Here is a 16,614-nt window from a genome sequence, read left to right as displayed (position 1 = left end):
TGGGAGGAAACTAAAAATATTGGAGAAAACCCACGCGTGCGTGGGGAGCACGTACAAACTCCGTACAGACAGCACCCGTAGTCAGGATCGAACCCTGTAACCCAGGGTCAAAAAGCTGGAGTACCTCAGCAGGACAGACAGCATCTCTTGAGAGAAAAAATGGGTGACGTCTTGGGTCAAGATCTACATCCGTGGGATATCCTGGAGCCCTCGTATGGCTCCATTCTTGGATACTAATGGCCCTGTCCCACGATGCGAGTTAATTCAAGAGCTCTTCCGAGTTTGAAAAATAAATCAAACTCGTAAGCACGGAGAATGAACGTAGCGGGTGCGTCGGAGCTCGGGGACATCTCGTAACGCTAATGGCAGGTACTCGGGAAGACTCGTTAACGGCAGGTAAGCTTGGGAAGACTCGTGAAAATTTTTCACCATGTTGAAAAATGTCCACGAGAGCCCCGAGTACCGACGAGCGGCCATTACCGTAAATCTCCGAGTTCGAATCAGGGCAAACTCGGGAGAACCCTTTGAATGAACTTGTACAGTGGGAAAGGGGTTTAACTTGTATTTCTACATGACTGGCTTTGATTTGGTTTTGAGGACCGAGCGGTTTGGAGTGACCTGCTTTTGAGGGTAAATCTCAGCAGTGTTTTATTCCACAATAAGAATCCGTAAAACGGATTAGGCTCAGTAACTTGAGGTGCAAACAAAGTTAAAATCTATGTGGCTTATAATAACAACTTACATCATCTATTCTACAGAGAAATAAAACAGTTTGTCGTAGAAATGGATAAATAGGTTGGCTACTTCTGAGATTGACCTTATTTTACATTTTAATTCTAATCAAAATGTTTTCTATTATATCTTTTTGATTCTATGCAGATCTTCTATCCAAGCCAAGATGGGACTCAAATACCCATGTTTATTGTCCACAAGAAAGGAATAAAACTTGACAAATCTCACCCTGCATTTCTTTATGGATACGGAGGCTTCAATATATCACTTACACCGAGCTACAGGTTGGTAATGAATCTGTATCTAGATACAAGCATGGCTCCTATGTGTTAATCATTGGGTCCATAAAAGTGCTTCCATATGATTTGATGGCGATGGGGGGAGCGTGGGTATTCTCCGGGTGCTCCGGTTAACTCCCACATTCAAAAGACGTACAGGTGTCTAGGTAAAAAAAAATTGGTTAAATTGTCCTTTGTGTGCAGGATAGTTCTAGCATATGGGGTTGGCCGCTGGTCCTCGCAGACTCGGTGGGCCGAAGGACCTGTTTCTGCACTGTATTGCTAAAGTCTAAAAGCTGCACCTTATAATGGATGCACGTAAGGTTGAATTTAGTAAGGCGTTTAAAAAGGTCCCTCGTGGTGCCTGATCCAGAAGATTACGATGAATGGGATCCACCTTGCCTTGGTAATTTGAATTCGGAATTAGCTTTCCAGTGAGAGAGACAGAGGGTAGAAGTGGAAAGTTGTTATTCTTCTTGCAACTCTGTGTTCCACTTGGATCTGTGCTGGGTCCTCCATTACAGCACAGTGGGGCAGCGGTTGAGTTGCTGATTTACAGCGCCAAAGAACCAGGTTTGATGTAACTACAGGTATGGAGTTTGTACGTACTCCCTGTGACTGCGTTGGGTTTTGTCCGGGAGCTCTGGTTTCCTCCCACACTCCAAAGACGTACAGCTTTGTAAGTTAATTGGCTTTTGTAAGTTGTCCCTAGTGTGTAGAATAGTGTTAGTGTACAGGGATTGCTTGTCGGAGCGGACTCAGTGCGGACTCAGTGGGCTGGCAGGTCTGTTTCCACGCTAAAGTCTAAAAGTCTCAAGTTTGTGATATGGATCAATGACTTTGACCAACATGTCGATGGACTGGTCAGTAAGTTTGTGGACAGCAAAACATTTTTCAGAGTTGTGGAAAGTAAAGAAGGCTGTCAAAAAATACCGCAGGATGTATATCGTTCAAGAAGGAACTGCAGATGCTGGAAAATCGAAGGTACACAAAAATGCTGGAGAAACTCAGCGGGTGCGGCAGCATCTATGGAGCGAAGGAACCTTTCTTCAAACTGATGCAGGGTGGGGGGGGGGGGGGGGAGAAGAACAGAAGAGGAGGAGCCAGAGGGCTGAGAAAGGGAGGAGACAACAAAGGGCTACCGGAAATTGGAGAAGTCAATATTCAGGCGCTGGGGTACAGACTGCCCATGCGGGATGTATATCCCAAGCAGGATGTATATCGGTTGGAGATATTGGGGGAGAACTAGCAGATGGAATTTCATCCAGGCACGGGTAAGGTATTGCACCTTCTGAGGTCAAATGTAAAGTTAAAGTTAATGGCAGGACCTAACAGCATTAGTATGCAGAGAGATCAAGGGGTTAAGGTTTGTACCCCCCCCCTCTTACGTAAAGAAAGCATATGGCATGCTTATGTTGTACGTTTGGGTACACTGCACTGGCTAGGAAGTATTTTTGCAGCTTTATAAATCTTTGGTTAGGTCGCATTTGGGCTATTGCATGCGGTCTGGTCACCTCCATTACAGGGAGGATGTGGGGGCTTTGGGATGAGTGCAAAATAAATTTGCCAGAATGCTGCCTGGATTAGAGGGGAGTAGCTATAAGGGGAGGTTGGGCCAACAGAGCTTGGTCTTGTTTAAATGTTAATAGCCTCCAATGTAAACGTCACTGGATATTTTTAGAAATAACCTGAAGGGTCTTTAGAATTTTTTAATTGGAATGTGTTAAAAATCCCTTTCTTGGATTCATCGTTGAAAGAAAAAGTATGTGTTATGGGAAGGCAAATGAAAAGAGTCAAAATTTAGATCTAGTCCCACAGAGACTGGGCATGATTGCTAAAATATGCCACATGATAAATTGGCGTGGCAAAAAGAGGAAACGCGAGGTTGTATTTTGTCCTTGAGCTTTTTGTTTGGTTGACTTGCAAAGAGTATAGTTGTATGAGAACCAATGTCATATTTAGTTAGTTTCTAAAAACAAAGGAATTCTCTAGGGTCACTTTTTCATAACTCGGCATGTGACCAAGCGCTCTAATCAAGAAAATAACACAAAGTTCTAAGTAAAGTAATAACTGCAGGACAAGCATAATTAATTAAATTTAGGTTTGTGAAATCTGTTTTTGTTCCAGCATTTAAGGCACATAATTGGTCATGCTTACATCTCCGTGCCAAGGAAAGTGAAGTTGACCTTGAATATTAATAAAGCATATCTGAAAAAATCTTTGCGGCAAAACTTTCTGGGTTAACATATGATGAGCGTTTGACGGCACTGGGCCTCTTCTCACTGGAGTTAAGAAGGATGAGGAACTTAGATACTTACCGAAAGGCCTGGGTAGAACGGAACTGAGAGTCTAAGGCCAGAGGTCATAGCCACTGAATTAAAGGACGTTCCTTTACGAAAGAGATGGGGAGGAATTTATTTTGTCAGGGTGGTGAATCTGAGGAATTAATTGCCACAGAAGGCTGTGGATGCCAAGTAAATGGATATTTTTATGGCAGAGAAATATAGATTCTTGATTAGTACGGGTGTCACGGGTTATGGAGAGAAGGCAGGAGAATGGGGTTCAGAGGAGGAGATGGATGAGCCATGATTAAATGGCGGAGTAGACTTGATGGGCCGAATGGCCTAATTCTCCTATCGCTTATTAACTTTTTGAGACTATGTATACAATATTCTCATGTAGAACTATAAAACTCAATGTGTTGAGGTAAATGTGAATGTAAGCCTAGTTTTTTTTTTAACTCTGTTTCATTTTATATTCTCAAAATAATTGGCTGGATTACGTGTTCAGGTAAAGACTTATTTGATGTCAATAAAAATGAATAGTCAAGTCAAATTTATTGTCATATATGCAGAAGTACAGTGGGATTTAGGTGCAATTTAAAAAAAAACTTGCTTACAGCAGCACCACACACATATGGACTCAGACACCACACAAAATATAAATTATACATAAATCACAAATAAAATCCTTCAAGATACAATACAATACAATTATACAATTCAATTTATTGTCATTTGAACCCCTTGAGGTCCAAACGAAATGCCGTTTCTGCAGCCATACATTACAAACAAATAGACCCAAGACACAACATATTTTACATAAACATCCATCACATTGCTGTGATGGAAGGCCAAAAAAACTTCTCTCTCCACTGCACTCCCCCCCCGATGTCAGAGTCAAAGTCAAAGCCCCCGGCGGGCGATGGCGATTGTCCCGTGGCCATTTAAGCCACGCCGGGTGATGCAAGGCCGCACACCGGGTCTAGATGTTAGAGCCCCCGGCGCGCGCTCGCAAACTCCCGCGACCATTCCAAGCCGCGCGGGGCGGTGATGTAGGCCCCGCTCCAGGAGCTCTTCAACCCCGCAACTCGGGCGGGAGAAGTCGCCGTTGCGGGAGCCCTGAAAAGCGGTCTCCCTCCAGGTACCCGCGGGCTCCCGGTGCCGTCCGCCAAACCCGCAGTTGCAGCCACCGAATCTCCGGGGGTCGGGCCGCAGCAGCGTCCACCACAGCTCCACCCGCTCTGGACTCGGCCAGCTCCGCGACGGTGAGGTGAGTAGTTGGCACCAGAGTCCCCGGTCTTCCTGTTGGAGGCCGCTCCTCGTTGCAGCCCCAACGACAACGGAGACCCGACAAAGAAAAGGTCGGGTCTCCCGTGCAGGGAGAGATTTAAAAGTTACCCCCAACCCCCCCACACCACCCCACCCCCCCCCCCCCCACACACATACCCCAACAAAAATAACAAAAACTACATTAAAACATAGACATAAAATAATAAAAACGCAGACGGACTGCAGAGGCCGCTGCAGACGAGAGTCGCGCCGCCTACCAGATTGTGAAGAGAAGAGGATTGCGGTTGGATGGGTTGGACAAAAACCAGAAATTGGGCAAAAATGTTTGGACAAAGACCAGAGAGAAAAAAGAGATGAACCATTATTTCAGTAACCACCATTGGAAAGTGACAAGTATTCTCGATAGCTTTCAAAGTCAAATAATTTGCCAGCATCCTGTATCGGTTCACATATAGAGAGTCATAGAGTAGTACAGCGTGGAAATATGCCCTCCAGCCCAACTTGCTATAGTACCTCTACTCAACTACCTCCTCCAGCAGCTCATTCCTTACACCCACCGTCCTTTGTGTAAAAAGAAAGTGACTCCCCGGGTTCCTATTAAATCTTTCCCCCCTCACCTTAAACCCATGTCCTCTGGTTCTCAATCCCCCCACTCTGGGCAAGAGACTCTTTGCGATTACCCAATCTATTCCTCTCATGATTTTGTACACCTCTATAAGACCGCCCTTCATCCTCCTGCGCTCCAAGGAGTCCTAGCCTACTCAACCTCTCCCTATAGCTCAGGCCCTCGAGTCCTGGCAACATCCTCGTAAATATTTTCTGCACCCTTTCCACCTTGACAGCATCCTTCCTCTAACATGATGAGCAGAAGTGAACACAATGCTCTAAACGAGGCCTCACCAATAGCTTATACAACTGCAACATGACCTCCCAACTTTTCTACTCAATATTTCAATATGAAAGCAGCATATATAACCATGCACTCTGACTCGTATTTGAAATTAATTCATGAAAAGAGACTGGGGAATTTAAGATATTTTGACCGTGAAAAGAGACCTTACAACAAAACGGAAAACATTAAAGTGTGCAGAAATAATGGACATTTAGACCAGTACTTCCAGGTGTATTCATTTACTACAAAATCGGCATGGAGGCAGATGTATACAAATCATGAAATTATAATTTAAATCATATTCCACAGAGGGCAACTTTAAATAGAATAATATACACTTTGAATGAGCTTTGAAGTAGGCCATTCAGCCATTCGAGCCAGCACTGCCATTCACCGTCATTACTATATATTTTTTTGAATGTGCAAAACATCGTGCTGCTGCCAGCGAATAGAATAATAGAATAGGGTGTTGGGGGCAGACACAAAATGCTGGAGTAACTCAGCGGGACAGGCAGCATCTCTGGAGAGCAGGAATTGATGATGTTTCAGGTCGAGACCGTCGCCCATTCCTTCTCTCCAGAGATGCTGCCTGTCCCGCTGAGTTAATCCAGCATTTTTGTTTCTACTTTCGATTTAAACCAGCATCTGCAGCTCTTTCCTGCACAGGCTATCGGGGGTTGTGGGGAGAAGGCAGGATAATGCTGTTAAGAGGGAAAGATAGGTCAGCCATGATTGAATGGTGGAGTAGATGTGATTATTCTGCTCCTATCACTTATGAATAATCCTCCAAAACTTTACTTTTTATTACATGACGAAATTCATGAAAATGATGCTGACCTTTAACTGGAATATTAAGTAAATATTGAATTGTATTTCTGCCAGAACAAAGTATGCATTTTAATTATTCCATTAAATAACCCCAACCGCAGTTATTTAGTTCATCGCAAATGAATTCTGTGCATCCAAATGAAATGGCATTTCACTGGCATCAACTGATAAGATTTGTGAAAGACCTGCACAAAGGAATGCTGTGGAGTCTTTTGCTGATGTTCCTCAGAGATATTATTGACAGCTGGAACATATTACCAATGGAAATGTCACATGAAACTTTTAATACTTTGCTCAAAAGGTCATGCAACCTTCAAACAATTCGCATCTTTCAAGATTAATGCCAGTGTTTATCTTAACGAAATGTATGAAGACCATCTGCGAAAATATTTCTGAGCATTCTTCATGTCGTGTTAATAGCTCATAAAAGAGAATTCATATTGAGTTTAAATCTGACAGTAAGTGTGCCCATAATAATATGAAATCCAACCTGTCCAGTACCTAGAAACAATGACCCTCTTAATGAATAATAAAAAATACTAAAAGAAAAAATAACACACTTTAAAATGTCACCGCCATTACCTATTTAAATTAGCCTAGAAATCTGCAGTTTTGACATGAACTATTGATTCCAGCCTTGCTCAATATGCAACATTACCTGAGATCAATACAGAACCTTCTGCCTATGATGTCTGCCAAACATGATGCTAAGTTCAACTAATCCCTTCTGCCTGCATATTAGCATATCGTTCAATTCCTGTGTATACACCTGCCTGATGAAAGTTGGCCTTCATAACAAGCCGAGTTGAATAGAGGAGCAAAGAGGTCCTTCTGCAGTTGTACAGGGCCCTGGTGAGACCACACCTGGAGTATTGTGTGCAGTTTCGGTCTCAATTTGAGGAGGAACATTCTTGCTATTGAGGGAGTGCAGCGTAGGTTCACAGGGTTAATTCCCGGGATGCGGGTCTGTCATATGTTGAAAGAACGGAGTGACTGGGCTTGTATACACTGGAATTTAGGATGAGAGGGGATCTTATTGAAACATATAATATTATTAAGGGATTGGACAGGCTAGAGGCAGGAAACATGTTCCCGATGTTGGGGAAGTCCGGAACTAGGGGCCCACAATTTAAGAATAAGGGGTAGGCCATTTAGAACGGAGAGGTGGAACAACTTTTTAACCCAGAGAGTTGTGAATCTGGAATTCTTTCCCACAGAAGGTTGTGGAGGCCAAGTCAGTGGATATTTTTAAGGCAGAGATAGATAGATTCTTGATTAGTACCGGTGTCAGAGGTTATGAGGCAAAGGCAGGAGAATGGAGTTAGGAGGAAGAGATAGATCAGCCATGATTGAATGGTGGAGTAGACTTGATGGGCCAAATGGCCTAATTCTACTCAATGTGGCGGCTCTGGTTGGTGGGCCACGCACTATACATAACCTTCAGCTCTTGGGGGGTCACGTGTCCCGGTGACGAGAGGTAGGGGTCACAGTGTGGTCACGGGTGCAAGAAGTTTCTCCTCATTTCCTTCCTAAAAGAACGTCCTTTAATTCTGAGGTTACGACCTCTAGTCTTAGACTCCCCCACAAGTGGAAATATCCTCTCCACATCCACTCATTCCAGGCCTTTCACTATTCTGTATGTTTCAATGAGGTCCACCCTCGTTCTTTTAAACCAACGAGTACAGGCCCAGTGCTGACAAACGCTCATCATAGGTTAACCTCATTCCTGGGATCATTCTTGTAAACCTCCTCTGGACCCTCTCCAGAGCCAGCACATCCTTCCTCAGATATGGTGCCCAAAATTGCTCCTAATATTCAAAATGCGGCCTTATCAGCGCGTTATGGAGCCTCAGAATTACATCCCTGTTTTTGTATACAGACCCTCTTGAAATAAATGCTAGCATTGAGTTGATATAAGAAGGAACTGCAGATGCTGCATTAGACCAAAGATAGACACAAAAGACCCGAAACATCACCCATTCCTTCTCTCCAGAGATGCTACCTATCCCACCGAGTTACTCCAGCTATTTGTGTCTATCTTCTCGCATTGAGTTTGCTTTCTTTACTGCCGATTAGACTTGCAGATTAACTTTTTGGGAATCCTGCACCAGCGCTCCCAAATCCCTTTGTACCTCCGATTTCTGGATTCGCTCCACATTTAGAAAATAGTCTACGCCTTTATTCCTACTACCAAAATGCATGACTCCGCACTTTGGTGCACTATATTCCATCTGCCACTTCTCTGCCCACTCTCCCAACCTGTCCAAGTCCTTCTGCAGAGTCCCTGCTTTCTCTACACTACCTGCCCTTCCACCTATTTTCGTATCAACTGCCAACTTGGCCACAGAAACTTGTCTCTAGTGATCCTTGAAATATCACAGTCACTGCCTCCACATTGCCTCTCTAAAGCCACCTCTTTCAGAACCCTAGGGTGCAGTCCATCCGGCCCAGGTGACTTATCCTCCTACAGTCCTTTCAGCTTCCCAAGCACCTTCTCCCTAGTAATAACCACTCCAATAACTTCCACCCCCTGACTTGAACTTCAGGTATGTTGCAGGTGTCTTCCACTGTGAAGACTGATGCAAAAAAGTTATTCAACTCCTCTGCCATTTCTTTATTTCCCATTATCATATCTCCTGCATCATTCTCCAGCAGTCCAACGTCCACTCTTGTCTCTTTCTTACAATGTATTTAAATGAAGAAACTCTTGCTATATTTTATATTATTATTGGCTAGCTTACCTACGTATTTCATATTTTCTCGCCGTATTGCTGTTTTAGTTATCTTTCTGTTCTTTAAAAGCTTCCCAATCCTCTGGCTTCCCACTGATCATTGCTATGTTATACGCCTTCTCTTTTACTTTTCTACCGTCCTTGACTTCCCTTGTCAGCCACGGTCACCTCTTTCTCCCCCTAGAATTTTTCTTCCTCTTTGGAATGAAAAGATCCTGCATCATCCGGATTATTCCCAAAATTTCCTGCCATTGCTGTTACAGGAGCAGAATTGGGCCATTCAGGTCTACTCCGCCATCCAATCATGGCTGTTCTATCTTTCCTTTCATACCCCATTCTCCTGCCTTCTCCCCATAACCCCTGACACCCGTACTTATCAAGAATCTCAATCTACTCCTTAAAAATATCCATTGACGTGGGCTTCACATCCTTCTGTGGCAATGAGTTCCACAGATTCATCACCCTCTGACGAAAGAAATTCCTCTTCTTCTTTCTCAAGGTACGTCCTTTTATTCTGAGGCTGTGGCCTCTGGTCCTAGACTCTCCCACTAGTGGAAACATCCTCTCCATATCCACTCTATCCAGGCCTTTCATTATTCTGTGTCCACCACCAACCCTGGGCAGCAAGTCTAGAAGGCATTCTACCCCACTTGTGGTATAAATAAAAAGCTTTTCCCCTCTATGTCCTTTAGTATTTGAAATTTCCTCGCTGGTGAAAAGGGTTTAGACTGACTACTCTCTCTGTACCTCCCATAATTTTGTTTAAATCCATCAAGTCTCTCCTCAGCCTCCAATGCTCCATAGAAAACCTATAATCAGTAACCCCCGTTGATCACTATCACATATCTCCTTAGGGAGATTGCACCTATTACTACCTCGACCATTGTCAATTCAATTCACAATCATTCACTTTAATGTCATTGACAATACTGAGTATGGAAAAAAAATCTTTTGCTCAGTCATTAGAAATAAAAAATAACAATAAACAAGGATACAATATAAATAACAGAATATTAACATGGGATGGGGGACCGGAATCTATCGCGGACTCGATTCAAATCGACGTATGATTCCAAGTATAAATTCCTTCCTTCATCCTTGGGTGGTGCTGTGGAGTCTTCACGCATTGCATACAGCCTGTCACCGCTGGCGACCCGCCACCAGCCTCACGAGAAGGCCCAGCCACAACTCAATAACAACTCCAAGGTCAGGCGCACTAATTGGCCTGAACTGCACACGGGTTATGAACGGTGAGAATGTAGGTAAAAGGGGGCTTTTGGAATAAACGTGACACAAGGTGGCTGGCTCAGATAAGTGTTGTTTGTTCGTTGCTTTCTGTCGTGGGATTCAGTAGATCCTACAACCCTATCCTATCCACACACCTCCAGATACAGGGACAGTTTCTTCCCAGCTGTTAACAAGCAACTGAACCATCCTATCACAACAAGAGGGTAGTCCTGACCTACCTCATTGGAGACCCTCAGACTATCTTTGATCTGACTTTACTGGCTTTATCTTGCACTAAATGCTATTCACCTTGTTCCCTTTATTATGTATCTGTACATTGTGAATGGCTCGATTGTAATCATGTATTGTCCTTCCACTGGCTGGACAGCATGCAACAAAAGCTTTTCACTGTACCTTGATACACGTGACCATAAACTAAACTAAACTGCCCTTAGTTAACTTTGCATGTAGATGCCTGGGGATTCTCTTAACCCTACTTGCCAAGGACATTTTATGACCCATTTTAGTCTTCCTAATTCCTTGTTTAGTTTCGTTTAGAGATACAGCGCGGAAACAGGCCCTTCAGCCCACCGAGTCCGCACCGACCAGCGATCCCTGCACATAACACCAACCTACACATACTAGGGACAATTTACAAATATCAAGTCAATTATCCTACAAACCTGTATGTTTTTGGAATGTCTGAGGAAACCAAATATCTCGGAGAAAAGTCACGGGGAGAACGTACAAACAGACAGCACCCGTAGTTGGGATTGAACCCAGGTCTCCGGCGCTGTAAGGCAGCAGCTCTACCGCTGCGCTATTGTGCCGCCCCTTGAGATCTTCCCTGGTTTCTTTATGTTCTTTATAATCCATATCTGATCACGCTTTCTGAAAGTTCACACGTGCTACCCTTTTCATTTTGACCAAATTTACGACCTATCTTGTCATCCAAGGTATCCTTACCTTGCCATCCTTGTCCCTCCCTATAGAGGAGCTATAGGGGGGGGGGGGTATAGGGAGTCATAGCGGGAGGGATGAGTAGGCTAGGACTCAAATTTCTTGGAGCGCAGGTGGATGAGTGGTGATCTTATAGGGGTGTATAAAATCATGAGAGGAATAGATCAGGTAGATGCACAAAGTCTCTTGCCTCTGGTGTAGGTGAATCGAGGACCCGAGGACATAGGTTTAAGGTGAAGGGAAAAGATTTAATAGGAATCTGAGGGGTAACTTTTTCATACAAAGAGTGGTGGGTGTATGGAATAAACTGCCAGAGGATGTAGTTGAGGCAGGGACTATCCCAACATTTAAGTAACAGTTAGATAGGTACAGCTGGGACATGTTGGCCGGTGTTGGCAAGTTGGGCCGAAGAGCCTGTTTCCACGCTGTATCAGTCCATGACTTGCTATGTGCCGCTTACCAAGTACCTTGGAGTTTACCTAGACACTTAACTGGACTGGTACAGGAATGCTGAGGCACTGTGTAAGAAGGGACAGAGCCATCTGTACTTTCTGAGGAGACTGCTATTTCAACATCTGCAGTAAGATGCTGCAGATGTTCTACCAATTGGTGGGAGCCAGTACCATCTTCTTCGATGTTGTCTTACACACTAGGGGGAATTTACAGATGCCAATTACATAGAAACATAGAAAAATAGGTGCGGTATTAGGCCATTTGACCCTTCGAGCCAGCACCGCCATTCAGTATGATCATGCTGATCATCTAAAATCAGTACACCGTTCCTACCTTTTCCCCATATCCCTTAATTCCCTTAGCCCTAAGAGCTAAATCTAACTCTTTGGAAAACATCGAGTGAATTGGCCTCCACTCTCTTCTGTGGCAGAGAATTCCACAGATTCGCAACTCTCCGGATGAAGAAGTATTTCCTCATCTCAGTCCAAAATGGTCTACCCCTTATTCTAAAACTGTGACCCCTGGTTCTGGATTCCCCCAACATCGGGAACATTTTTCCTGCATCTACCCTGTCCAATCCTTTAAGAATGTTAAATGTTTCTATAAGGTCACAGTTTAAGGATAAGGGGGGAATCTTTTAGCACCGAGATGAGAAAAACATTTTTCACACTGAGAGTGGTGAATCTCTGGAATTCTCTGCCACAGAAGGTAGTTGAAGCCAGTTCATTGGCTATATTTAAGAGGGAGTTAGATGTGGCCCTTGTGGCTAAAGGGATCAGGGGGTATGGAGAGAAGGCAGGTACAGGATACTGAGTTGGATGATCAGCCATGATCATATTGAATGACGGCGCAGGCTCGAAGGGCCGAATGGCCTACTACTGCACCTATTTTCTATGTTTCTAAGATCCCTTCTCATCCTTCTAAATTCCAGTGAATACAAGCCCAGTCGACATATTCTTTCATCATATGTCAGTCCCACCATCCCAGGAATTGGCTACAAACCTGTACATTTTTGGGATGTATGAGGAAACTGGAGCACCCGGATAAAACCCATGCAGTCACAGGGAGAAAGTACAAACTCCACACACACACATCACCCATGGTCAGGATCGAACTCAGTTCTCTGGCGCTGTCAGGCAGCAACTCTACCACTGTGCTGCCTATATGCATAATGTTGCAATATTCCCTCCCCCAACTTTGTACTTTCCCCACAAGGTCCAGAGTGATCCTTATTCATAACTATCTTAAAACTTAAGATTTATGATTTACTGTTTCCTAAATACTCTTCCTAAATAAATACTTGTTCCCTTTTACTTGTTGGTAAGGCTGTTGCGACTGAAAATAACCTCCTTACCTGCACATGAACTTTTAAACTCACTAAAATTAATCTTCCCACCCTCAAGACAATTTCCTCTTTTCTATGTAATTGCCTTTATTTACATTTGCCTCCAAAGTTTTAAATCCAGTTTCTTGTAAACCAAATATAATTCTATAAATTTATCATATTATGATTACTCTTCCCAAGAATAGCCTTCACTATGAAGTTTCCTTAATAATCCCATTGTAGTATCTAAGATAGCCATCTTTTGCTTGGCCCCGCATTGTGCCTTGAAAACTGTTTCCATAGGCTTGTACTCTTAAGACTATATTTTTCTGTTTGATTACCCAAACTATAAGACAGAAGATGCTGGAGTAACTCAGTGAGTCAGGCAGCATCTCTGGAGAAAAGCAGTAGGTGACGTTTTGGGTTGGAACCGTTCTTTGGGTCGAGACCTGAAACGTCACCTATTCCTATTTCTCCAGAGATGCTGCCTGACCCGCTGAGCTACTCCAGCCTTTTCTGTCTATCTTCGGTATAAATCAGCATCTGCAGTTCTTTCCGACACATATACGAGGATTAGAGTTGCCCACACTTAAGGCTTGCCAGAGTCTATTTTATATTAAACATCTAGAAAGGAAACTGATTGTAAGAGACATTTATATTTAGGATAGCTACTGTTGGCATGTTATATTATTTTGTCCAGCTATATCTTGCCGTATTATTTTGGACACTTGGGGGCAGTCATTAAATACACAGGGTGGTGTATATGTAAGGGCACAGGGGACAGGAAGTGGCAGCATACAGGGTGAGCATACAGTTCTCACCAGACCAGGGACAGAACAGTCAGCCACAACTTGCATACTGAAGACGGAAAACTTGGTACATTCATCTCTTTGTTTGTAAAGCTACTTCAATAAACAACCAATAGAGTAACCAACCTTACGCAGACCTAATAGACTGGGAATAACGACTGGAAGATCTGGTCTATTAGGTCTGCGTAAGATCAATACAATACAATACAGTTTTATTCGTCACATTCCACATAAAGTGCAAGTGAAATTAATTTGCCAGCAGCGGTACAATGATAAAGAACACACACAAAACACACTAAAAATTTAACACAAACATCTACCACAGCACTGTGGTGGAAGGCACAAAATTTGGCCAGTCCTCCTCCATTTTCCCCCGTGGTCTGGACCTCAACCCTCCACAGCCGTCGCTGCGGGCGTCCAGATGTACAGACAAGGTAAAAGTCCAGGTAAGTCCAGAGTCGGCTCTTCCCCACCGGAGACCGCGGCTTTAGGTTGGTGTTGGCCGCAGGCCGGCGGGTAAAGATTTAAAGGCCGCGCCGCAGCCAGAAGCTCAGCAGACCGCAGGACCGGCGGTCGAAGCTCCCCTCCTACTTACCTGTGTAGTCATGGCAACTGGAAAAGAGGACGCTGGAAAAGTTGGAAATTTGCCATTACTCTGATGCTAAACATTTTTTTTAAATATTGCAGAAATAATTCTAAAAATTAAGATATCCTTTTTAATTTTTGCAGTGTTTCGAGGCTTATTTTTGTGAGGCATCTTGGTGGTGTATTAGCTATTGCTAATATCAGAGGAGGTGGAGAATATGGAGAGTGCTGGCACAAAGGTAAGGCAGTTGATATAAATGACACATTATTTACTGCCTAATAACATGCCTGATATATATTCCTGTGGAGGTTGTGTTGCTTCTTTATTCTCTGATTTCTTTGCATAGCCATGTGATACTAAATCATGTTTTCCGCCAACCTGAAAGATGGAATGGAAACAAAATGCTGGAGTCACTCAGCGGGCCAGGCAGCAAACATCTCTGGAGAGAAGGAGAGAGGTCTGAAGAAGGGTTTCGGCCCGAAACGTCGCCTATTTCCTTCGCTCCATAGATGCTGCTGCACCCGCTGAGTTTCCCCAGCAATTTTGTGTACCTCTGGAGAGAAGGAATGGGTGACTCTTCGGGACGCGACCCTTCTTCAGTCCTTCTGGAGAGAAGGAATGGGTGACGTTTGGGGCGAGACCCTTCTTCAGACCCCTTCGAAGAAGGGGTCTGAAGAAGGGTCTCGACCGCAAACGTCACCCATTCCTTCTCTCCAGAGATGCTGCCTGACCCGCTCAGTTACTCCAACATTTTGTGTCTACCTTCGATTTTAGCCAGCATCTGCATTTCTTCCCTAGAAGATGGAATAGTTATCAGAAAATACTGTGCAATCATTTTACAGTTTATATTGTTCCTTATGCTTGATATAAAACTGCATGCCTCTGTATTGTCTTTCAATGACAGTCCTTTCGCTTTCCTGTGTATTTCATTTGATAATCCTGTGCATTTCATTTGATAATCCACTCTTAATTCATTTCAGCAATTAATTGTGTAATTCATAAGTCTTAATTTCAGCCTCATCAAGAGCTTTGCTAAACACCCCTGCAAGCAATTAAATTGCTTTCATTCGCACGCTTAGCCACCTCCTCCCAGATCTCGGGGTTTGAAAGTTATTACTTCCAAGCCCGTGATGATTTTTTCCCCCCATGATAACTGTTCCCTTTTTAGATTTTATTTATAGAATCTCGTACAGCCCGCAAGCATTTTGTCCCGGTGTCAATCTTCGACCAAACGTTGTCATTCCTGGAATTGTGCCTTAAATCGTTTTGAATGTCAGAATTTATGCTTACTGCTGGTTATCGAGCTTTTAAAATGATCAAACAATTGTGGTACATTTCTGTGCTTTGCTTGTTTAGTATGTATTTCACATACATTTGAATTTGGTATTTTTGCATTGATTTTCGTCACCTGTCCTTGTTGCAGAATTATTAAACAGTAAACATAAATGTTATCTATATATATATATATATAATATCTGCTGCATTATGGATGTAAGTATAAGCGGTCTGCATTATCAGTAGTCAGCATGCCTTTTTGTAGCGTATTGTGCATTAGAAGGAAAGTCATTTGGGAATATAGAAGTTGGAAGGTCATTTTGCAGTCATGTAAAATGTTGTTGGCGCTGCACTTAGAGTATTGTGACCAGATCTGGGCAACATGTTATAGGAAAGATGTTGTCAAGCTGGAAAGGGTGCAGAGAAGATTTACGAGGATGTTGCCGGGACTAGAGGGCCTGAGCTATAGGGAGAGGTTGAGCAAGCTACAGCTCTTCCTTGGTGTGCAGGAGAATGAGGGGTGATCTAATAGAGGTGTATAAAATCATGAGAGAAATAAATTGGGTAGACGCACGAGGAGGACATGGGTTTAAGGTGCCGGGGGAAAGATTTAATAGGACCCTGAATGGTAATTTCTTCACGCAGGGTGGTGGGTGTATGGAACAAGCTGCCAGAGGAGTTAGTTCAGAGATAGGTACTATCACAAAGTTTAAGAAACATTTAGACAGATATATGGATAGGACAGCCTACCCTATCTACCTGTGATGCCACTTTTAACAAACTATGTACCTGTGCTCCTAGATCCCTCTGCTCCACAACGCTCCCCAGAGCCCTACTGTTCACTGTGTAGGTTCTGCCCTTGTTAGTGTTCCCAAAATGCAACAACACCCATTTTTCAGTATTAAATTCCATCAACGATTCATCAGCCCACCTCCCCAACCGATCA

The 16,614-nt window shown here is 43.6% G+C and overlaps 1 protein-coding gene across 1 annotated transcript in view; it reads left to right on the top strand.

The window, feature by feature from the left end:
- LOC116973657 (prolyl endopeptidase) overlaps positions 1 to 16,614 on the top strand; it is a 103,336-nt gene that overhangs the window by 60,513 nt on the left and 26,209 nt on the right. The window contains exons 11-12 of the mRNA XM_033021924.1: positions 880 to 1,016; positions 14,537 to 14,631. Coding sequence (XP_032877815.1) covers positions 880 to 1,016; positions 14,537 to 14,631 — 232 coding nt within the window. The remainder of the gene's footprint in view (positions 1 to 879; positions 1,017 to 14,536; positions 14,632 to 16,614) is intronic.

Source organism: Amblyraja radiata, chromosome 5 (genome assembly GCF_010909765.2).
Source record: "Amblyraja radiata isolate CabotCenter1 chromosome 5, sAmbRad1.1.pri, whole genome shotgun sequence".
NCBI classification, from domain to species: domain Eukaryota; kingdom Metazoa; phylum Chordata; class Chondrichthyes; order Rajiformes; family Rajidae; genus Amblyraja; species Amblyraja radiata.
Note: the sequence above shows the minus strand (reverse complement) of the source record. Positions and strands in the feature narration are given on the sequence as shown.